The sequence below is a fragment of the Serinus canaria genome, chromosome 1, assembly GCF_022539315.1.
Source record: "Serinus canaria isolate serCan28SL12 chromosome 1, serCan2020, whole genome shotgun sequence".
In the NCBI taxonomy this organism is placed as follows: domain Eukaryota; kingdom Metazoa; phylum Chordata; class Aves; order Passeriformes; family Fringillidae; genus Serinus; species Serinus canaria.
In genome coordinates, this window is record NC_066313.1 from 82,077,739 (window position 1) to 82,101,421 (window position 23,683).

At 37.4% G+C, this 23,683-nt stretch overlaps 1 protein-coding gene across 5 annotated transcripts in view; it reads left to right on the top strand.

Annotated features, from left to right (window-relative positions):
- Positions 1-23,683, top strand: part of OCA2 (OCA2 melanosomal transmembrane protein) — a 183,982-nt gene that overhangs the window by 121,142 nt on the left and 39,157 nt on the right. For all 5 annotated transcript variants that reach the window (XM_050979330.1, XM_050979327.1, XM_009085383.4 and 2 more), the window contains 3 exons: positions 1,964-2,023; positions 2,581-2,685; positions 12,796-12,889. In XM_050979330.1, the coding sequence (XP_050835287.1) occupies positions 1,964-2,023; positions 2,581-2,685; positions 12,796-12,889 (259 nt within the window). The remainder of the gene's footprint in view (positions 1-1,963; positions 2,024-2,580; positions 2,686-12,795; positions 12,890-23,683) is intronic.

Genomic DNA, 23,683 nt, shown 5'->3' on the forward strand with positions numbered 1-23,683 from the left:
TCACCATCTCTAATGAGATGGGCTACCTGCAGACTCTCTTGCAGGAGTGATGTGTGTGTCCTGAACGTCTCTTTTTTTGAGTTCCAGAATTAATTTGGAGTGTTACTGGAAAGTAATACATTCTGTTAGTAGATAATTAATGAGGCAGCAATAATAATTGAATGTAAATCTGGGCTCTAATTGCTGGCAACTATCTTTTAGAAGTTTATTTTGAAGCATGAATACAGCAATGATGCAAAAATTATTGCTGTTCATTAAGAATATTGCATTTACATACATTTAAAAATCCCTGTCATATCCTTTGAGTTGATAAAGCAACACAGATAGCTTAGAAAGAAAATGGTAACTTAAAATCAACAATAATTAATTTCTTAGGCAACATTCTCCTTGGAAGCCAAAATAATAAAAAATGTTAATGTTTTTTTAAGTGTAAGTGATATGTGCCTGTATTTTGCTGCTTGTTTTCTGCATGCTGTATCTTTAATTGTAGATAAACCTTTTCTTGTTGCATGTGTTGTTAAAAAACTTAATATTTCTGGGCCAAATTTACTGTGATTTGGTGATACCCAAACCACTGTTATTCTGCTGATGTCCAATTGAGCTGCAGGTACAGGAATTTCCAGTCTGAATGAAAGCACTTTAGTCACTGATAAACCAGTGTCCTGTGCCACACCACTTGATACCTATTGGGATCTTTGCATCTGTCATGGAATTTGACAGCAAGTGAATGGAATGCTTTTTTTCCCACTGCAGTCTCTGAAGGGCTCTGTCTGACTGCCAGGTGGGGGGATTATACAGAGCTGTGCTGTGTGAATACTGACTCCTGCAGCTCTGTGAGGGACTGATGTCAGTGAGGGAGGTATTGCAGCTGACTGCTTCTTTTTCTTGACAGAAAACAAGAAAGCAAGCCAACCAGCATGGTCTAGGCTAAACCAAAAATGATGTGATTTTCTCCCCTGAGAAACTGAGAAGTCGTCAAATAGATATACCTTATTAAACCTGAAAATAGTACTTCATTCTTCATGCCTACAAGAAAAAAAAAAAAAAAAAAACAAAACCAAAGTGAATTAAAGGCTAGCACTCACAAGTTAAAGGGAATAGGTCACTGTCCTCAGGTGTGAAGACTCAGTCTGTATTCTGTGTGCCCAAGGAGAGATCAGAGTTAGCACCACCAGGCTGAAGACTTCCTATATCTTTTCATCTGAGGAAGCACCACAGGATGCTGTCTAAATGTCCTGTACAACTGGGAATGGCTCTCACAGGGAGGACAGAGCACTCTGACCCAGGCTGTCCTGGGGTCCAGTGTTTACAGGGCTCACCTCTGTTCATGTGCCTAACTTGGGCTTTGGAGAGATGCATTTCCTGCCTTTCAGATGCTGCTGCCTCTGTGCCAATTTCCACTCATCCAAAATCTCTGTCCTGGTTTTAGCAGATGGATACTGGTTTTGGTAGTTTTTGTTGTAGGTTTTTGGGCCTCTTTTTGAATGGGTCAGAGATAGCCATAAAATAGAAATACAATTTGTTTTCCTGTTTCTTCTTCTGAGACTGAGCATGAGACACCTGCTTTCATCCAACCTTTGAAACACATTATATACTTCTATCTATATTGTGGGTTTGGGGAAGTTGGTTTAAAATCAGTTGTGTTCAGGTTTTCAGAAGACATGTATCCACTGAATAATGTAATCTTTAAATTCCAGCCATTCTCTGATTCTGTGTCCCATGCTCTTTAGTAATACTACAAGTCATTTCAGTACAACTTTTACTTGCTTCTGCAAATACAGCCACCAATTTCTGCTGTATCTTTTCTTACCTATAATTAATTCTGTACAAGCTATAGAGTTGAATATAAATATCTTGTAAGTGGGAATAAATTTTTGCCTTTTCTTACATCCAGTGAAAAAAAAGCAAGTACATCATGCACTTCATTAGTTGATATCAATGTCCTTTTTTTTTTTTACTCCAGGCTTTGGCTCATTTGCACTTAATAGACTATATAGGAGAGCAGACAGCTTTGTTAATAAAGGTATGTTTAAAATATTTATAATTGTTAACAGGCAAGAAAAACAGTTTTGCTCCAGTACAACAAAAAAGAATGATTTTATTTTGAATTTGATGTTAATGTCTACATTCCTGCATCAGCAGTATCAAGAAAGGATGTCATACTTTGGCATGGGTGATATTTAATATGTACATATCTGTCCTCAGCCAGAATAAATATAGCCATATTAGCAACAGAGAAGCTTTTTCTATAGTCTAAAACTCCAAAAGTGCAAAGGTGAAAAAAGTATAAACAGCTAAAGGTCAAAATTCACAGCTGCACAGTGTATTTTTTGCGTGAAATCTGAGTATTAGAAATATCAATCTTTGTACTTCTCTTTGTCCTTGTTTTCTTGGAAGAAGGACTGTAATTGCATTACTAAATGTTGGGCTATTTTATCTAAGATGCCTTTCCTATCTCAGAGCCTAAAGGAATAATAACTGTCGATAAATTAAAACTGTAAAGAATGTGCAATTATGCCATGGGGGACACACAAAGCAACACTGATCTCAAAGTTATAATTTTCTCTCTCTCAATTCCAGGTGGTTCCTGAGGATCAGCGCTTGGCTGTGGCCATTATTTTAGTGCTCTGGGTGTCTGCTCTGGCCTCCTCTGTGATTGACAACATCCCCTTCACAGCTACAATGGTAAGCTCTGTGCAGCACTGCACATTCTCTCCCAGGTGCTGGCAAGGGACCTGAGCTTACTGATTACAATTTGCTTTTTGGCTTTTCGGGGTTTTTTTGACCTCTGTTGTGCTGTAGCTTACTTTATCCTGTGAGATTGAATCAGTATTAGAAACTAACTCACACTGTTGAAGTGTCTAGCTGGCCATTGACCCCAGCAGCTGCAGGTAGCTGTGGGACCAGAGGCACTGTTTTGGCTGCATTTTTGCATTTTTCTCCTTTTAAATCCACATATTTACTTGAAAAATAAAATTTTCTTTTTGATGGAAACTGTTGCTATCCATCCACTGCTATCAATGTTTTTCCTCTATGTGCTGAGTAGTTATGCTAATGCTTTTTTAACACCCAAACCTTTCATTGCTACCTTACTTTGGTAATTAGTTTAAAAACCACCAAATTATGTTAAGCATAACAAATGCTTGTCAGCAGCTGAGCTTTAATATCAGAAAAGTATCAAGTTATAACAAATTATGGCATGCTCAGATAGGTTTATTCAATCAAGTTCTCTGTTTAAAGTGTGATAATTCATTCATTATATCATCCTAATATTTCATTGTTACAGCTCCTTCTCAGCATATCTTTTCTTCACATTTTTTCATCCATTATTAGATGGTCATGTCCACTTTCAACCTGTGCCAAGGTTTAAGACACTTCTTGTAGGGCATATGACAAATTGGGCAGATTTGTAACCACTCTGTAAATATTTATTAGTATGGTATTTTGCTTTGATTACCGTGGTGTTTCCTGTGAAATTATATTGATTTAACCACAACAGACTGCAAGCAATAGGCGTGAAAGGAAAGATTGTTTTGGGATGAGTCACCTCCCAGCAAATGCTTGAGGACTACTAAGCAATAATGCAGAAATCTTCACTTAGAAGATTTTTGTCTCATACCCAGCTAGTCTATAAAAATTGGCTTGGAGTAGTACCAAACAGCACCATGACATGAATATGTTTTGGGAAATGGGACTAAAGTGCAAGAATATTTTGGGATGCCTGAGGACATTTCTTTTGTATCTTTGAGGCTGGCAAACACAGACTGACAGGAAGGTAACCATTTTCAACATTTTAAGCTATATAAAATTTGTATTTTTCTAATTTTTTTCTGGGATGAACATAAGAGACTGCTACAATATTTTAATTAATAGGCAGAGAGAAGAGACAAGAAGAAAAATGCATGCATATTCTCACCTGTGTAAAAGCAGTCAAGAGCTGAGGTGTTAAGATGTTAATGTGCTACTTGGCAAACTAAAGTTGATTCTTCTTCTACTGAGAATAGGCTTGCACTTTAGCCTTTGTCATTCTGCATCAGAAAATACTTACAGAATGTTCCAAAGTAACTAAGTCCCAAGATCTTTGAACTTCCATTTAAATTTTTTTTTGATTCTTTGGTACTATGTACTCTTAAAACAAGCAATATTCAGTTTTGGAAGGCTATTTTTCAGTGTATGCACCAAAGTTAGGAACTTTTGATGAAGAGTATAAAATATATTGAACCCAACTCTTTTGTAGAATGACTTTTCACTAACCAGGAATTTCTATATATGAGTTTGGTTTGGCATTCCCTAGTGATATAGGAGTATGGGGCATCTGCTATGACATAGCCATGAATGATCCTGTCTTTTCCTGGGAAAAGGTTCCAGCTCCACAAATGAGCCTGCACTCATCATAATGAAAGACAGATATAGTGAATCCCTTCAGGTGTCCATAAGTCTCCTTCAGTGGTGAACCAATGTCATGACAATGGGTCAATCTCTCTTGCATTTTTCATTAGTTATGGCTTTGATGCACTGGGTACTGGCTTGGGATGTGGACTTCATCAAGTTTCTTCAGATACAAAAGAAATCTGGGCAGTTTCAGAGATTAGCTGTGTACTATGACTGACTAAATTGTTTGGAGGATGACATCACAGACCTCTGCCTACATTTGCTTTGCCACTGACCAGAAGGAGTGAAGAGAATCCAGTCTCATGGATAATAGCTTGTTTGACTTGTATGTGAATTCCTTAAATATCATACAGAGATGATGAAAGGCCTGAGTGGCAGCTCACAGACAAGGATGCTAATAGAGTCATTTCTGCCTTAGAAACACAAACATACCATGATTTTTGTCCAGTGTTTCAGGAATGAGACAGTCTTGCCAGTTCTTTTGATTGTGAGCCCCCAGATCACTGTAGAAAAAACTGCTGTGATGGCAAGGGCATTGGGAAAGCTGCACTATGTTGTTCCTTCAGGGATGGGAAGCTTCAAGGCAGGCATCAGTTCATACATGAGATGTCCCTAATACTTTGAACTGTTGGAGAAGGTCTTCCACTCATCCCCTAAAACAATATGCTGTCCATGTTGTCCAGACTTGGAACAGGGAGAAGAGATGGGCTGAACAACCAGAGTAGTAATTAAAAAATGGATTGAAGGGGGACAGTCTTCTATGTGAGGTGGCTGCTCCTGTGGGCTGGAGGCACTGTAGATGTGAACTCTTTCAATTTTCTGCTGAGTGTAGTGTTTTGACCCAGGAACAACCTGAGAAATGGAAGAAATACACAATTCCTTTAGAGCCTGGGTCTTGACTTAGGTGTATAGCTGAAGGGAATCAAAACAGAAAAACCTGCAAATAGCTCTGTAACTGTGATGTTGTGTTTCCTTTAAAAAATCAAGTTGATGTGTGGTTGTCCAAAATTTCTTTTCAGTCTCTGTTTTTGTATTAGTGAGATAATCTGATTCATAATGACTTGCTCTGTGTATAGAAAAAAAAAGGAAAAATATTGATGCCTAATTAATGGATCTTGAGACTGAAAGTTTCACTTTATCTGTGTTTGGTTAAATTTGACAGTTTCATGTAAAGTTTCAGATTTGACAACATTAAAATTTGTAGGCAACTTAACAATCAGTTAACTTACCTTAAGAGGATGTGAAAAGTGGAAACTGTAGCTGATGTTTTGAAAATGGAATTAGAATACATCTGAGCCAGCATTACACAGAATTCTAGGAAATAAACTATTTTATGACTTGAAGTAATGAAAACCAACAAGGAAAATGATTTCCTGGAAGAAATTCTAGCAATTTTCAAGAGATTCTATGTATCTAGGTAGGCAAATTAGAATTCTTCTTTATCCTTAAGCACAACACATTATCTGCAGTCTTAAGAGCAAAACATAAATATTTTTGGTTGTTTTAAGATGGATATAATTTAGAGTGAAAAATATTCATGTGTTTAAACAGAGTGAACATATTGATGATTTTCAGGAGCCTGCAGCAACATGGAGAAAATTTCTCTCTTACTAAAATATTCTGAAATTACAAAAATCAGATCAGTGTATTATTTGAAGTGCCTTGCCCTGAAAATACCTTTTCAGTGCAACACTTTTGTTGGTCAAATTCTTCTCTGCTCTAGACAAGGGTAAATCTGGTGTAACCCACAATCAAAAATGTCAGTACCATATGGAATTCATGTATGCAAGATGCTAAATGGAAAACTCTGTGAAGAGGGCAGAACACAGCATGTATTTTTTGCTACACGGGATGCTGTACAAAGATAATTGCCTAAAGAAACAATTGAATGAGTTTCTGAGTGCACTTAGCTCATCATAGGTTGAGTACTTTTATTGTTTCTGTCTTGCCAAAATTCTGTGTTTTTATAAATTAAAACAGCATTGGAACTGCATGAAGACAAAACAGTTTTTGAAATGTCTTCTAATTGCTTATTTCAAATAATTTTTCCTGCATGCAAAGACAATTAACTGGCCAAAAACAAGATGGGGGGGGAGAGTTGAGAATTGCCCAATGAACTGTAATCCCAGGACTTTTCACTCCAAATTGAAAAGTGAAAATCCAGCTCTCTAATTAAATATATCTCTGTGTGAGAGTGTGTTTACTGCATTTCTTTGCATAAGTATGCCTTGTAACTGTGATAGCTATCTGCAAGTGATAGGACAATCAATCATTTCTTGTCACCAAGTAAAAGAAATGTTGCATAAAAGTATGGTAAAATTATAGAATAAACTATTTCACTTGGAAGAGACCCACAGCAACCAACCAATGCAACAGCCTGAGCAAATCAGGACCGAACCAAATTTAAAGCCTGTTAATAAGGGTATTGTCCAAATGACTCTTAAACCCTGACAGGCTTGGGGCACTGAGCACCTCTCTAGGATTCCTTCTCTAGGAATATTTTTCCAGTGTTTGACCACCCTCTCAGTAAAGAATGTCCAGTCTGAATGTGCTATGATGTAGCTCTGAGCCATTGCCCCATATTTTGTCACTGGATCCCAGAGGAGCTCAGCACACCCATCTCTACTTCCCTTCCTCAGAAAGCTGTAAAAAGTAATGAAATTACCCCCTCAGCCCTCTTCTCTCCAAACTGGACCAACTCAGCTGTTCCTCACAGGACACACCTTCCAGCCCTGTCACCAGCTTTGTTGCCCTCCTCTGGACATGCTCAAGGACTTTCATGCAGTCCCTCAAGAGAGTCAACAGTTCCTCCCAGTACAGTATCATTAGTAAACTTGCTAATGGTGCATTCAACTCCTGCTTTCAGATTGTTAAATATTCACATAAATATATTGAACAGAACTGGCCCTAGAACCCTGAGGAACATCTCTGGTTCCTGGTCACCAGTCAGCTGTAACCCCACACGCTGCAGCCCTCTGGGCTCTGCCTTTCAGCCAGGTGTTCACCCAGTGCACTGTGAACCTGCTCATCCCACAGCTGGACAGGTTGTCCATGCTGTGAGGAACAGTATCAAAAGCCTTCCTAGGATCCAGAAAAACTACATCCACTACCTTCCCTTCATCCATGAGTAGGGTGACTTTATCACAGGATATCAAATTAGTTAAACAAAACTTTCCCACTGTGAGCCCCTGTTGGCTGTGCCTGATGATTGCATTGCTCTTTAAATGCTTTCCAACAGTACCCAGTATAATCTTTTCTACATTTTTAACATGATCTGAGGTTAGACTAACAGGTCTGTGTTTCTCTGGGTCTTTCTTCATGCTCTTTCTCTAAACTGGAGTAACATTTTCAAGCTGCCAGCCAGCAGGGACCTTCTCAGGTTCCCAGAACCTTGACCTTGATCAAGAAGGGTTCTGCCATAACCTCTGCTGGCTTCTTCAGTACTCTGCGATGAATCTCATCATGTTCCATGGACTCCTGAACATTCAGTTCATGTAATTGGTCCTTTTACAGTTTCAGGGTCTCAGACTTTGAGTTTGAGAAATACTTTGAGGGAACCTCTGTGAACTCTGACTGTATGTAAGAGGATGTGTTGCCAGCAGCAAAAAAAAAATCTAATCTATGTTGCCAGCTGAAAATCCAGTATATATAGTTATACCGAGGAACTGCTTAAGAAACAACAAGATAATGTTTTATCATAAAAAATTCATAAACCAGGAGCTTGGCTATTATATTTCTCACATTTTAATTTTTGAATGGCAAGGGTTTTTTATCATGTTGCATATCCAGCTTTCTTTGTCTGCATAATAAAGTTATTGATGCTCTATTGATGCCCTATGTGACATTCTATTAAACCGCTGATATTTCTTTTCCTTTATCAACAGGCTAAACTCTCGTTGACATTCTTTGACAGGCAGACTTCCTAATTTTCAAGGCATGGACTTTCCTAGTATTGTCATGCTTGAATAGCCATGAATTTCTGCCATTAGAATTTTAAGTGACACGATGTTATTACCAGTATGCTCTTTAGTTTAATTTACATGTTTTATCAGCTGTATATGCTGAAGCCATCTCTTCGTATTTTTCTTTTATTACCGGAAATAAAAAGACAGCCACAGTAAATCCCTGTTTTAGCTGAGTTTAAATACTATTTCCTCAGTATAGAGCAACAATTTCTGTGTATCATCTGGCTGACAAGGTGACTTAGTCCCTGACAGTTCTTAGAAAGTAAATAATTTTTAGCCCACTATTTATTGTCTCTAACACTATTGGATGCTTTTCTCTTGCAGTGCTGAATGTTTCACATGTATCTCATGTTCTAAATACTAGCTTTATTTTTGGAATTTCTTTGTTCTCTGCCCTTCCAGAATTATCTGTGATGTCCTGCATTTCACTGTTTGGTAAAAGAGCAAGACTAGACTGTAGCCATCTGCAGAGACAGAGCAATCATCAACAGTTTGGGAAGCTACAAATAGTTTGTTTTCTATTAATGCAAATTCTCTGCAGTTTTCACAGAAGACATCTTTGCTACAGGCAGTTCTTAGTGAAGTGTGTGTAGTGGAGTCCCACGGTGTAGAGCAGCAATGAGTCCCTAAAATAACAGCATGAATTGCTGTTTCATAGACATGCACAAATAGACAAATCAGACAATGTCATAGGAGCATGGAATGCTTTCGGTTGGAAGATCTTAAAGATCATCCAGTTCCAGCCCTCCTGCCACGGGAGGGGGCGCCTTCTGCTAGACCAAGTATCTGAAAGCCCTGGGTAACTTGGTCTTGAACACTTAGTCCATATTGAAGACAAAAGTGTTAAATGACACCAGTCCCAATATCAGCCCTGAAGAATAACACTTGTCAATGGGGTCTCCTTGGATGCTGAGCCGTTGACCACAAGTGTTTAAGTATGGCCATCCAGCCAACTTCTTATCCACCAAGTGATCTGTCCATCAGATCCATGCCTCTCCAATTTGGGCCAAAGCTATCAAATTTTCCAGGCACCATTTGCACGTGGTGATGCCATATTGGATGTCATCAATCACTTCCTTGTTTTCCATTTGCCTTAGCATACTTTCCAGGAGGATCTGCCACATGACCTTGCCAAGTACCGAGGTGAGACTGCTTGGCTTGTAGTTCTCCAGGTCTTTCTTTTTATCTTTTAATAATTAGGGTTATGTTTCCCCTTTTCCAGTCAGTGGGAACTTTCCTAGACTGCCATGACTTCCCAAATATGATGCATTGTGGCTTAGTCACTTCCTCAGCTGGTTCCCTCAGAACCTGCAGATATATCTCATTGGGCCCCATGGACTTGGGAAATTTCTCTTTCCTTAGAATGGTCTCAAACCTAATCTTTGCCTACAGCAGGTGGTTTTTCATTCCCCCAGTCCCTACATTTGCCTTCTATGGCTTAAGCAATGTGGCTGGGATTCTTGCTGGTGAAGAAAAGCTATTGAGTACTTCAGCAGTTTCCACATGTCCCAGATAACCAGGTCTCCTATTTCTTTCCTCCACATTTTCCCTAGCCTTCTTTTTATCACTGAGGTACCTATAGCAGCTTTTCTTGTTGCTCTTGATATCCCTGACCAGATTTAACTCTATTAGAGCTTTAGCTTTCTTAACCTGATTGCTGGCTGCTTGTACAATCTCTTTCTATTACTCCCAGGATACCTGTCCTTGCTTCCACCCTCTGTAAGAATTTTTTTTTCTGTGTTTGAGTTTGTCCAGGAGTTCCATGTAGGCCTCCTGGCATTTTTGTCTGATTTTTTCATTGTCAGGATGTGCTTCTGATCTTGGAGGAGGAGGTCCTTGAATATTAACGAGTTTTTTTTGGGCCTCTCTTGACCTGATGAATTCTACTGCACTGCACAGCTATAGGACCTGGTAACTTGCTTAAGTTACTTGTCTGCACAATGAGGGTGTGTGCAATTACTTGTACAAGTGCTGTCTTTGGAAAGCAGAAATAGCTGAGATTGTTTCACTCTTTGTGAGTCTGCTGCTCATCCCAGAAGGAGATGCTCACTGATAGAGCAGGACCAGTGCCCCTCCTCTGGTCTCCTCTCTGCATATCTGGTGCACTGGTGGATTGTGGGGCATTACTTGCTCTGCACTCAGGAGCTGTCTGCCAATGGCTTTAGGACTGATCTCAACAATAGGAAATATTAACAACTAAATTGTTTTTAAATAAATATAACTTAATTTTGTATTGCATGTCACGTTCTAGCTGGGATGGTTTGAAAGGAATAAAGTTTGTGATGAGAAATGACATCTTTATTTACTGTTTTATGCAAAAAACAGACAAGATGTTGAGCATGCTGAGCCTTCTTTAGGCCTCAAAATAGAAATAGACATCTTCAGGCAATGTAAAATTCAAGAATAATTGCTTAGAAATTAGCTTATCTAGGTTAATCAATAAAAGGGTTTAAGAGGGATGAGTAGCACCACTGGTGGGAGGAATGGGTTGTTATTCTTCATTAAGCCTATATATTGCTCCATACCAAAAGAACACATAAAGTCAATAAAGCTGAGCATCACTCAGCCATCAAAGTGAAAGCATTTTTCAGGAAGGAGAAGAGATCATACCCCTTGAGGGTGAACTGTGAAATACATTAAAATGACAAATTGGAGGATTAAAAGTCATAACTCTTTTCACTACCAAAACTCCTACACTCTGAGAAAGCATTAATTTTAAGATATATCACAGTTATTTTCTCAAATCTCTTCCTGCTTCATATTTTACTGTTCCACATTTCTTTATTCTTTCTCTTTCCCTTTCTTTCCCATAAACCTCTGAACATGTTAAAAACAGAACGAAATTGTCACCTCTCCCCTTCCCAATAAATGTCTCTCTACTGGCACTGATCACACCATTTTTTCTACCAAGTGGCCACAAAATTATGTTGAACTCAAACCATTTTTCTGAACTAAGGTGAAGTTATTTAAATTTGGAGAATGATATTGGCTGAGAACTGGTGCTAGATCTGGCTAGAAAGCCTGCCTGCTGTGGTTTTGGGCTCTATATCAATTGCCTAATGAAGTCTGTGATGCATTCGTACCAACCTTATCTCACTTTTCAGGTTTTTTCTATTTTTCTTTTTTCTTTTTTTTTTTTTTATTATTTTATTTGCTAAAGCAATTAAATGAAATCCATAAAACTGCCTGTTCTGGTTTTGACTGGCATGGAATTAATTGTCTTAGTAATAGCTGCTACAGTGCTGAGCTTTGGATTTACTATAAGGATTATCTTGATAACACACTGATGTTCTGGTTTTTGCTAAGTAGTGCTTATCCCCAGTCAAGGACTGCTCATTTCCCCATGCTGTGCCAAGAAACTGGAGGATGGGTGAGGGGGCATAACCAGGAGAGCTGACACAAACTGGCCAAAGGGCTATTCCATGCAACAGAATGACACACTCAGTAGGGAGTTGTCCAGTTGTCACCAATTGCTTCTGGGGATGGGCTGGGCAGCAGTCAGCAGGTAGTGACCAGTTGTATTATACCTAATTCTTTTATCTTCCACTGTTCTCCTTTTTCTGTCGCTCATTTTCATTAATATAATAAATAATGACAATATTAATATTATTCACTATAATGAAAATTATTAATTATTGTTATAATATTTTTACAATCATGAAATTGTTTTTATCTCAACCCATAAGGTTTAATGTTTTTTCCTGATTATTCTTTCTTTCTAAGGGGAGGTGTGGGGGAGTATGAATGGGAACCACATGGCACTTAGTTGCTGGCCGGCATTAGACCATTTGCAAATATTTCCCAGTAAACTAAATCCACATTCTCTGGTAAATATAATGTTGAAATAAGAAGTAAAATAACTCTGATCTGTTTATGAATTCAGAAGCCTGCCAAATGTAATTTTCTCAATTTTTCCCTAATAAAGCAGATATTTTTGATTACAAAAAGGATTTGTAATTTTTTGGTTACTGACTCAAGATATACAGCCATCTTCACTGTGAAGGTCTGGGCATCTTTTACCATCATCTCCAGCGAGAAGAGGAGATACATCTCTGTCCTTTAGTTTTCATGAAATGAAAGAAGAATTGATTTATAGTCACTGTCAGTTCCCTGTAGACCTAGAAGGCTCCCATGGAAGGCACTGAAAACCTGAAGAGAGCCTCAGTTTTGTTGGCAGTACTTGCGTCAGGTTTGACCTAATGTCAATAGCTTCTCCTCAGCTATGGGACTAGCACAGTCAGTGGGGAAAAGTGAGCAAAGATCAAGCATATGATGCAGAGAAACTAATTAAGAAAAACAACATCAAGAACAAAAGCATTTCCTCTCCCCCAATTACTCTTTGAACTTATTGGGGGTTTAAATTGTTTCCTTTAATGAACTTTGCTTATGTTGTGCTGATGGTTGGACTATCATTCTCTCCTTTCCTCTTGAATCACAGATTCCTGTGCTTCTCAATCTGAGCAAAGACCCAGATGTTAACTTGCCTATGAAACCATTAATCTTCTCATTGGCCATGGGTGCATGCCTTGGAGGTAAGTGTTTATGCGAGAAAGCTGACATAAGGTAACAATTGTTGCATGTATAAACTGGCACAATAGGTTCAATCATTTTCCTGTGCGAGGCATATGGAGGGCCTGATTCAGCTCCTTTGACTTCAAAGCACTCCTGGATGAAGATCCCAGTCAGTTGCTGCTGCTACAATAGGATTTTTGCAGTCTGTGTTTGAAGTCTGTATCTGCATAATCTACAGACATAGAAACAGTCCAGATGGTGCTTATATGGTTCTGATCTTTTGTGAGAGAAAAGACAAAGATACATTTGGCTTTCAGAACAGAAAGCCATCATTGCTCATTGAAAAGATGCAGAAAATGTATAATAGCTAAGATCTGAATGCTTGATTCAAAATCTGCTGAAGTCACTGGAAGGTTTTCTGGCTAGTTTACAGAAATTATTTCAGTATCCATTTGCTGACCTATTTATTACTCCTCATTGTAAGGAAAATACTTTTTAAGTCTTTGGGAAATGTATCTTTAATAATGAATCTAACAGCCATTCTTCTAGTGCCCATCTTGGTGCTAACTGTGATTTTGTGTATTGTCAGTACATTAGCACTAAAGAAAGACATGTTTTTGTGACTGTTTTTAATTTTTTTTTAATTAAAAAGGTAGAGAATGTATGTACTGTAGCCCCTGGATTTTGTCTCTATTTTTTTTCTATGAACAAAAGAGAATAGCAATCCAGTAGTTTTTAAATTAATACTTACAAGGATTTTTTTTACATTTTGGAAATGGCTTGTGAAGATGTTACAATGCAATGTTTCCAAATAGCAAGACCATTAAGTGCCATTAAAATGTGTAAGTTTTAAATCAGAAATAAAGTTAGTACTATTTTTTTACTACTTAGAATTTTAAGGCTAATTACATTATATTGGCTGATCCCTAAATATTTAGGTATTTAAGTTATATAAAGTTAAAATTAATAACATGTTCCACCATGGATCCACCCCTTCTTCCCCTCCATGCCTCTCTAAACAGTTCCTGTGACTCCACAGGGACAACTAAAACCAGTTTAGTGTGCAATACAAGTTCATATTTGTTTATTTAGCTAAGTGATTGCTGGTACAAGTGACCTTAATACCTAACAATGATTACAGTGATGTGATTTACAGATTGAGTTTTAAGAGCATGTTGCAAAGGCAGGACAATTTCACACCAGTTATTAATTTGAGGAATACCTCTTTGTGCTTGTCATTACTCATCATTAAATTTAATCTGACTTTAATCTGTTCCTCTTTAAAACCAGAGATAAGATTAATCAGCATATCTTCATATAGATGTTTTCCATAAAAATATTGTACTTTTTCACCTTTTTATAGGACTCAGATATCTTAGAGGTCTTTTTCAACCTCAATGATTCACCATGATTCTGTGAATTTGTTGATCACAGAACATACTCTCATTTCATTACATTTTCAGATTAAAAGAGAATAAAGCATAAGGAATATAAAGTTAGTCAGATTATGCTGACATATTCTGAGTGGGATGTGCTTTACCAGCCTTGGAGCCTTTACCAGTCTCAGCTGACTTTCCTAAACTATCAATTATCATCTTAACTCAAATTTCTTTAATTTGATTTGAAGGCCTGCCTGGATTTTGAGAGATTTCTGTGTGTATGCAGTATGAGACAAAATTAAAAATGTAAACAGTAGCATGAGAATTATTTGAACTATAGAGATTAGAGATACATATGAGGTGCCTAGGCGGTCAGATCCATACAAATATTTGGATAAAAGGTTAGATCATTATTAGCAAAAGCTTAAACTTTCCTGACTGTTCTCCATTAGGATAAAGATGAGCACATGCTGAGTTATACTGGCAAATGTCTTCTAAGGAGTGTTAGGCTGAAATTTAATGTGCTTCTGATTTTCCATTGAAAAAATGCTAATGGACAGGAGCTTATTGTTGGAGAATAAGAAGTGTGTGAAAGCTTTAGCTTTAAAAGATGCAGCCTTAAAAAGTGGGGTGAAAAGGGCTTTTCTTTCTTAAAAAAGGAAGTGTTGATGGTCCTTAAAGATTATTTCCAAAAGAGAATTCCCATTATCCCTGAAGTGTGTGAAGGAATCCTCAAGGTAGGCTAATGCAGTTGCAGAAGGAGTAGATGACAATGATATCATTACTGCCTGGTGCTTAGGGCAAAAGATGGAATCTTATCACTGCTTATGCAACCAAGGGAACATGAGAAACAAGCTACTTTGTAGAAGAGTCTTATGAAATAATACATTACAACTACATATTGTAGGGTTAGCTGTTTACTACGTAATGCAGAACTTAATTTCTGGTAATTTGATAACATTTCTGTAGTTCAGGGTAAATACTGCTAATGTGTCTGTAAAGGGAGCATCAGCATTTGTACCTGTCTTGGAAAACAGCATGCATTTTCTCCTAAAAATTTTCCAGTGGTTTCAATTACTTTATTCCTATTGCCACAAAGAGCACAGGCAACTACATATTTGGAAGATGATAGGATGAGAAAAGGCAGTAATTTTCCTTCATTGCTTTAGCTGTTGTCCTGGAAATGAAAGAAGGATGGAGTCAGTTTCAAATAAGATGAAAAGATCTTTGAGGGTATGACTGTCACATTGTTGTCATTGTCTCCCAAAAGAGATCTGCTGCTGCTGCTGCTAAATTTCTGTCTTTTGTAGCCTGGTGCTCCGACAAAAGTAGTAAAGGAATATCGCATAGATGCTCCTTGTTCTGTGAAATGTGTCTCTGAAGGTGAGAAGGGATGAAAAATCCTGTCTCTTAATCAAGAAAGCCAAGGGCAGTGATGACCATGATGAGTTCCTGGTGAGAGTGTCACAATTTCAATTTTTTTTGATATTGCTCATAGTTGGCCTGTTATTTTTGGCAGAAATTTTCTTGTTTAGGTCAGATCAATCTTACCCAGTTAGGAAATAAACGTGATAATTTTCCAGGGGATCTGGTTCTGGAAATTTAGATCTATATTTGTCCCAGGTATCTTTGAGAACTTAAGTAGTAAGTTTGGAGTCTAGTTGCTCCAGCCTCCATATTTGGTGATGGAGATAGTGGTACAACCACTGAAATTGCCAGATGATCTTTGCAGAGTTCATTATTAATTCACAAGCAGAGCCCTATTAATTCACATCTTCCTGGGAGTCAGTGGTCAGGCTGACTAAGTATCTGGAAAAATTGTGTTGCTCGTGGATTTTTTTTTAAGTGTGACCCACCAGTATTTCAATTACATGTTAAGAATGAAGGGAAAGAAAACAGGAAATATAAAAGGTACTAAAGGAAGTAGGCAAGGAAGAAACTTGTGTTCTGATGAATCTGTAGTACTTTAGCATGAGAGGGCTCTGACTAAAGCTTCATTCATTAGTGTTTTGTATTCTAGTACTTGATGGAATGATAACACTCTGGAGACTGAGTTTTATGCAGCCCTTCCAATAGTGTCTAGGGAATGCTGAAATTCTGGAGAGCAAATGAAGGTTGCTAGCTACAGCAATTTCAGAACAAAAGGAACTTTAATTGCACTTTTTATTTTGGCTCATGACTTTTAAAAGAGCATAAAATAAGGATTCAACTTAAATTGAGTAAGTGTACAGCCAGAAATTCACCTGTTAAGATTGTTCAATTGTGTAGAACTAGACTATTTACTGAGCTGAGAGGTTATAGCTAAAATATAATTTGAGGGGGTTTTAGACATTTGACATATAAAGAACTGGCATTTATTTGCTTTTTTTATCTCTTTCTCTCTCTCTCTCTCTCTCTCTTTTTTTCTCCCTGATTTATAAACAGTATGCTTTTGAAAAAAAGAATCAAATTAATTTTTGAAAGTTCATACATTCTGAGATGTCAGTTGCTAGCATAGAAAAGTGCAAAAACTCTACTGCAGTGACTATTAATGTGGTCCAGAGGGGATATTTCTTACAATGTATAGTTTTGCACTATTTTCCTTCTCTGTATATTTTCCTGAAGGACAATACCTGAAAGTCATTCCTGTTACAATTCTGCAGAAATAGGCAGTTTCTAGGAGGCATTCAATTGTGCTGTTCTGGCCACACAATTCAGTTCCAGGCTCTATGTCAAGACAGGAGGCAGGAAGAGAGGATTGCTGGCACTTTTCTTCTAACCTTACAGGGTCAAACCCCAGGTGTGAATAAAATTCATTATCCACAGGACATTGTGCTAATTACAACTATTACAGCTATCCCACAGTGTAGCTAAACAGTGGGATTTCTCTCAACAGTCCAGTGCTGTAGCTATTCTGCCTCTTAGCAGCCCTCCTTAGGTCCCTGGTGCAGATGGGGCCTTGCCCAGTGGGGTATCACTGACTTATTATTCCTGCAGATTCTGCTCAATAATAATTTAAACTAGGTTTAAAGCTTCAGACACACTGAAGGTATAAAGTTAAAAATATTGTTTATATTCATAAACCAACCCTCCTTCTCTGCAGTATGAAGAAAAGTTATATCCTTCAGAAAGCATAAAATGTAATAAATATATGATAATTAACATTATAAAAAACTGTAGCTACTTTACTGTTCTTTTATAGTTATAATAGATCAAATTTGTATAACACTTTCCCGTTTGAAAGATTAAAAAAGTCTACCAAAAAATGAATGCATGATGTAAAAGTATAGCTGTTATTTAGGAGGAGCAGCTTTGATTTTGAACTTTATTGTTGTATAAAATGTGCAATTGAAACTGTGGGAAAAATTTTTGGTAGAGACAATATACCTACCTGAGCTTGATTTTAACCAGGACCTGAATATTGGAAGATCCTATTCATTCTAGGAGTATTTTAATGACAAGAAGTCCTGGGGCTCAGTTCTATGTCTTACAGGCAAGACAGTCCAGATTTAGAAAAATATTTTTTTTTATCAATATAAAACTCAATTCAAATCAAAGGGAGGTATTGTAAGGAATGAGAGCATCTTTCAAAATGAAAAGGATGTTGCTGCTCTTGTCCATGAAAGGCAGGCAAATCAAATAGGGAAATTTAGGAAACACCTCACAGTTTTTATTTAAAGACCTCAGGCCAGTCTTTAACAGCATTATACCTTTAAATTGTACATATCTATAAACCTGTTTTTCATATGCCTTCCACTAATATCTAATTTGGTTTCTAAATGTACTTTGCATTGTTTATATGATGTTTGCAGTGATGGAAATTAATTCAACAGTGGCTGCTGTCCATTAAATGGTAATACTGGTTTTTTGTTCTTAATGATGAGCTCAATCAGATGTTACCTGAAAGGTGTTGGGTTATGTCGTAATGTGAAAAACATTGCATATAAGCATGAGGACTCTTTTCACTCAGTTAGCATCTGAGAGCCCAAACTGTCCTCTTGCTCTTTTCTTTAAGAGCCAGAATCTCTTACCTTCAATAAAAATCCAGTTGCTCTTTTCCTTAGCCATTTCATTACATTCAAGCTCTGAGATAGCTTCATGCTTTTTCAGTGTGAAGTTCTTAAATCCCAGCAGCGCTGAAAAGTCCTCGGTGTGAGACCAAGGCTTGTTTCCAGACTCCCTGCAACTAAAGGATGTTATCTAAGATTGCCAAAGATTGTCCCCTGGGGTTTGGAAGATATGCAGAAGAGCCTGCAATATAAAACCAGGATAAACTGAGTGTGTCCATTTGACAGACATATCTTTGTCTGTATGGAGACACTATCAGAGATGAGTTTAAAGATACTGAGTTAATATGGAAAATAACGCCCATATTGAAACTAGTATTTTTTTTCATCAAAGACATTTTTCTAAGCTGGAAAATAAGTTACCTTGGCAGACATGCATATGTAGATAGATGCATTCCATTAAGGGTGAAATATGAAGCCTATGGGGTAAAGGATACTGTTTCGACTGCACTGATGAGAATTTATAGTTTGGATGGTAAGTCTTAGACTTTAAATTGGAAATAAGACAGATATGCCTAATATTCATTTGGAAAATAAACTTATACCAAACACCAAAATCACTTGATTATAATGCTAGAATTAATGATAACTTTGAGATGCTTCTATTAATGGTTTTTAATCTGTTTAAAATAACTTCAAGCTATAAAGTTCTGCAAATTAGGGGTAGGATAATGACCAGGCATGGCACTGGGGCTCCTACAAAGTATATATGGAGATGCCTTTAATTTTCTTTTCTTGCTTTGTGCATTTCTTTATTATAAATGACAGAAGGTTCTTTCCAGGAGCCTTAGCCACTTCTGTTTTCAGAATTATATGGAACAGGCAAAGTGATTATGTTGTGTTGGTGAGTTGCTGCAGTAGGAGAATACAGACTCTGAATAGCTGTCAGCAGAAGCGGTATATTCTGGCAGAAGGTAGCACTTGGACTATCAGACAGAATAAGGTGGGGAAGCTACAGCAGGGCTCAAAACATTTGAGTGCAGAATATAATACTGGATTATCTACTTTTCTTCCTCTGCAGACACTTTCCAGGCCATGCCCCCTCTTCTGCACCTTGAGGACAAAAAATATTTTGCAATATTCATATTGATTTATATTGACCAATCAGATACTCTGTATGACATTAAGGAAATCATGCTCTAGAAATTATTTTAATAGATATTGATAAATCTATTTAGCACAGTTATCTTCAAAGTGTATTATGATAAAGTTGAATAATGTACTCTTATGCCAAATTTCTGTATATCAAACACTTTTTCAATATTTGGTTCCCATTAACATGACTATCTGAAACATAGTTTTAGTCTTTGAATCTAAAAATCAGAGATTAAATATGTGCAGCATTAAAAATATGAAATATGTGCAGTATTAAAAAGCATTAAGTGAAAGCTACTGGAATATATATCTCAGAGCATAGGGGAATGGTGTGTCAGACAGCTGGCACTATCCATCACTATAATTGTTTTTTTTACACTTGCACTGGGTGAGTTGATTCTGAGGAGAAAAGTGACTTTAGTGGTCACCTCAGATTTTATGTATTTTTTTATAGATTTCTGGACTTCATAGAAGTTTATGAATTTCTTTAGGTCACTAAAGTAACAAGTGCAGGATGTTCAGCAACTCACCTTATTTTTTTCACACTTCGGGTAGAAGAATGACAAATTTAAATTTCACCTTTTTCTCTCTTAGCAAAAAGGAAATAATGAGCATTTACTAGTTTAATTCTTATACAGCTGTCCTGCTGGTGATGTTGTAGTGGTAAATGTAGTGGTTTGTAGAGAAAAAGTGGTAAATTTCACCTGATTCAAAGCATTAGCTTGAATGCAGTTCAATGAACTTTTTTGATAACTGAACTCAAAATTTTCATTCATGTTCTTTCATTTTTTCACCTATAATGTCCATGTTTATGCATTTATGTAGAAATACACCATTAAAAATATTTCCAAAACAGTAAAATAAAAAATGTTGGTATCACAAGACTGCATTTTATCACAAATAAAATATTAAGTGAGTTCATGCATGCCTATGACTTGATGTCCCTTTTAGGGACTGCTACTGTACAACTGGCCTTGATTCTCTTTTTTATTGATGACAATGTTTGATTATCTGGCTTATTAATTTTTATACATAAAAAAGATTAAGTTATTCAAATCTTGCCTGTTATTAGAATGTACTCAAGACTTGAACAGATGAATATAAATGTGGTTTTCTTTTTTTTTTTTTTAATGAGGCAAATCTGTACTACTTTTGTGTGAAACTGAAAATTTCTCAAAGCTATAAAGGCTGTCTTCTGTAAGGCTAATCAAAACCAGAACTGGTCAGGGTTCATTTTGGCAGACAGATTTGTTACATTTGCTCAGCCTGTGCTTTAAGTAGAGAATATGCTGTGGAAAGGAAGCCAGGCTGATCAGTCTGCCTTTATTTTACAATATAAATTATATGGGAGACTGCACAGGATTTTCTTTTAAAAATGCCTTGGAAGTAAGGAGCTGGTTTCCTTCAGTAAGTTTTAATTTGATACTGCAATGGAATGGTTCATTACAGCAAAAAGCAAAGCTGAGAATCCTCACCCTAAAATTATTCATGACTGTGGAAAACTCCTTGTTTCAGAAAGAGAATCCTTGTCTGGGCAAAGCAGAACAGTTGTCCTGTGTAAAACTGGGCCTGTCACAGATGCTTGTAGGGAAAAGCTGTCCTCAAAGCTTGTGTTGGCACAAAAGTAGGGTAGACTTTTTACTTCTGCATTAGCTGTCCTGAGATACAGGAGAGAGAAAATGCAGAAGGCCTCTTAGTTAAGCACAGGTATAGCTTGTTCTCCACTGTCAGGGCACGTAGAAGGGAAGTGGTCTGTAATTCTTGCAGCACAACAAACTTTTCTGTTGGCCAATCCTTTGGTTGTTACCCAAGGTATTATCTCCTTCATATTCAAGGAAGTTACTGTTATGGTGGCTGCTCATGGTAGGCCAAACAGCTTTATTAGTGATAATCCCTTCCCTTTGATTTCTCAGTGCTTTGAATAATAAACACTAATCCTGCCAGGCCCTTTGAGGTGACTCTCCAAGCGAACACATTAACTCAGCAAACAAAAGGGTTAGGCTTGCTCTTGAGGGGGCAATACCAAAGGGACTCCTGAGAATTAACAGCATTTAGATATTATAAGTGTGCTGATGACCAGTAAAAATCAACATCGAGGATAAGGCTTGAAGTCAGAGGGTGCACATTATTGATTCAAACTCTCTCCCTTTTTTCGCTGTGATTCTAATCTGATTTCCCAGCCCCTTCTTTCAGAAAGCCTAATTGGTTCTCCCAGCATTGATTTTCAGTGCATTGCAGGTTATAGTGGCTTGAGCAAACTCTCTCTGCTGAGGAGGAGGCTGTCTGGGCCCATGAGAGAAGCATTGTGTGTGGTGTGCAAGGTCTGGGTTCAGATTTGGCAGTCTCTGAAAGAGCCATGCAGCAAAGTGCTGGCTTGCGGAGAAGTAGCTACAAATGGGAGAAGAAGGCTGGAAGAAGCAGGGCTGGTGGATACTGCAGGTATCAAATCAGGCTTACCAAACATTGTCAACATCTTCCTGCTTGTAGCTCTATGTTAGCTGGGTATGAAAAGGCACGCTTTAATGTGTGGGGCTTGGATATTTCTTGATATATTTGTTCTTAACTAAAACTCTTAAATACTGTCTTACACCTGGGATTGATTTCACATTCCCTAAAGATATTCAAAGTTATTTGCCTTGAGAAATATCCAAAAGAAGATCTTATATCACCTTTTCTAGACAGAGGCAGTAAAGACCTTCTATTTTGTTTCTGAAATGATTGGGCAGAGTAGGGCAGCTCCGTGGAAAAAGGATTACGATCTGTGAGGATTCCTCTGTTGTAGCATAAGCAGATAATTAGAATTAATATTTTTTCATTAAGAAAAAGGTCTCTCTTGATTTCATGCTTATGAACTGTTAAGCATAGTTAATATTGACAACAGTGCATGTAGTCTGTCAAGAAAAAAAAGGAAGAAGAGATATTCAGAATAAAATGCACTATTTAGTTAATAGATATCACATACTACTGACATTAGAAATATTACAATTCATTGTAGTGAATCCAGTCTCTCAGTAACCATCTGCCTTGTGATAAGGGGTGAGTGGGAGTCATCAACAAAGTTACAAAAGGAGGCCTCAAAACAGATTGGTTATTGCAATGTGTTGCTAGAGTTGACCCATGTGTTATTTTGTTTTGAGCATATAAACAAGCAAGCAGGAGCCTTTTTAAGCTGCAATTTTGAATTGTTTTCAAGATTGCAGGTGATGTGAAGATGAAGTCAAGACTGAGTGAAATCCTAAAAATGTCTATTCTTAATTTGTATCAATCAGAATTAATTTAATGTATAGGTTTCTGTGTACATTAACTTAGGCTTGAGTTTTCCATAATTTAGAGGGTTGCAGTGTTGGTATTTCTCTACTGAGTTAAACCCGTGCCATGGAGACAGATGTTCCTGGGTGGTGAAACAAAAGTTTGCTTCTGTTAATTTGTGTGCAGTTCTTTGAAGCCTGCTGAGCCAGTGCCTAATTAAACTGCACACACGCTCCAAACAAATGAAAAAGTAATGCTGTTCCTCACAGATAACATTTAAGGTGACGATTTCTTCTCGAGTGAAATCTACTTGGGGAAATCAATTCACTGCTGAAGCAGAAACTCTTCCCATAATACTTCATTATGTGAAGGCATTACTATAGCCCATGCAGTATAGTAGAGCTCGTGCTGTTTGGAGATCTCGACTGTATCTAGTCAGAGCCATGGGACAGGCACAGTTTCAGTCTCATTTCTTTAATTTGAAGCCAGAGCTATATTCCTTGTCTGCAGTAACATTATTCTGAGAGTGATGACTGGTTGTGCTACACATAGAGCAGAAATCTCCTATGAAATGTTTGGAAGCTGTAGACTAGTGATTAGTTTGGAACTGAAAATCCTGAAGTGTTCCTTCCTGACTCCTCTAATTACATCAGCTGTATTCATTTGTTCTGTTTTCACATTAAGTCACATGCCTTGAGCCTTGGCTTTCTCATGGCAGCACCCACCAGGAAAGCTGTTCAAGTTCAGTTTTGTATTTTTAAACATGCAAGAAAGTAATTAGAACATTACTTTGAGGCAAAGAGAGAGAGGGCAAAGGAAATAAGCTGTGTGATGTTTCTAATGACCAGTGCTAGACACTATTTTTTAAAGGTTTCTGTTCCACTTATGATGTTAATCATTCTTTTTTCTCCACACCTAAAACGCCTGTGGAGGTGGTTTTCTGTGTATGGAAAGAAGCTGAGGTTACAAAAAATTCTTGGTGTCTCACAAGGATGATCACAATAGTTTTATGATCAATAAGGATAAAGCCTTGTATTGATGTGCA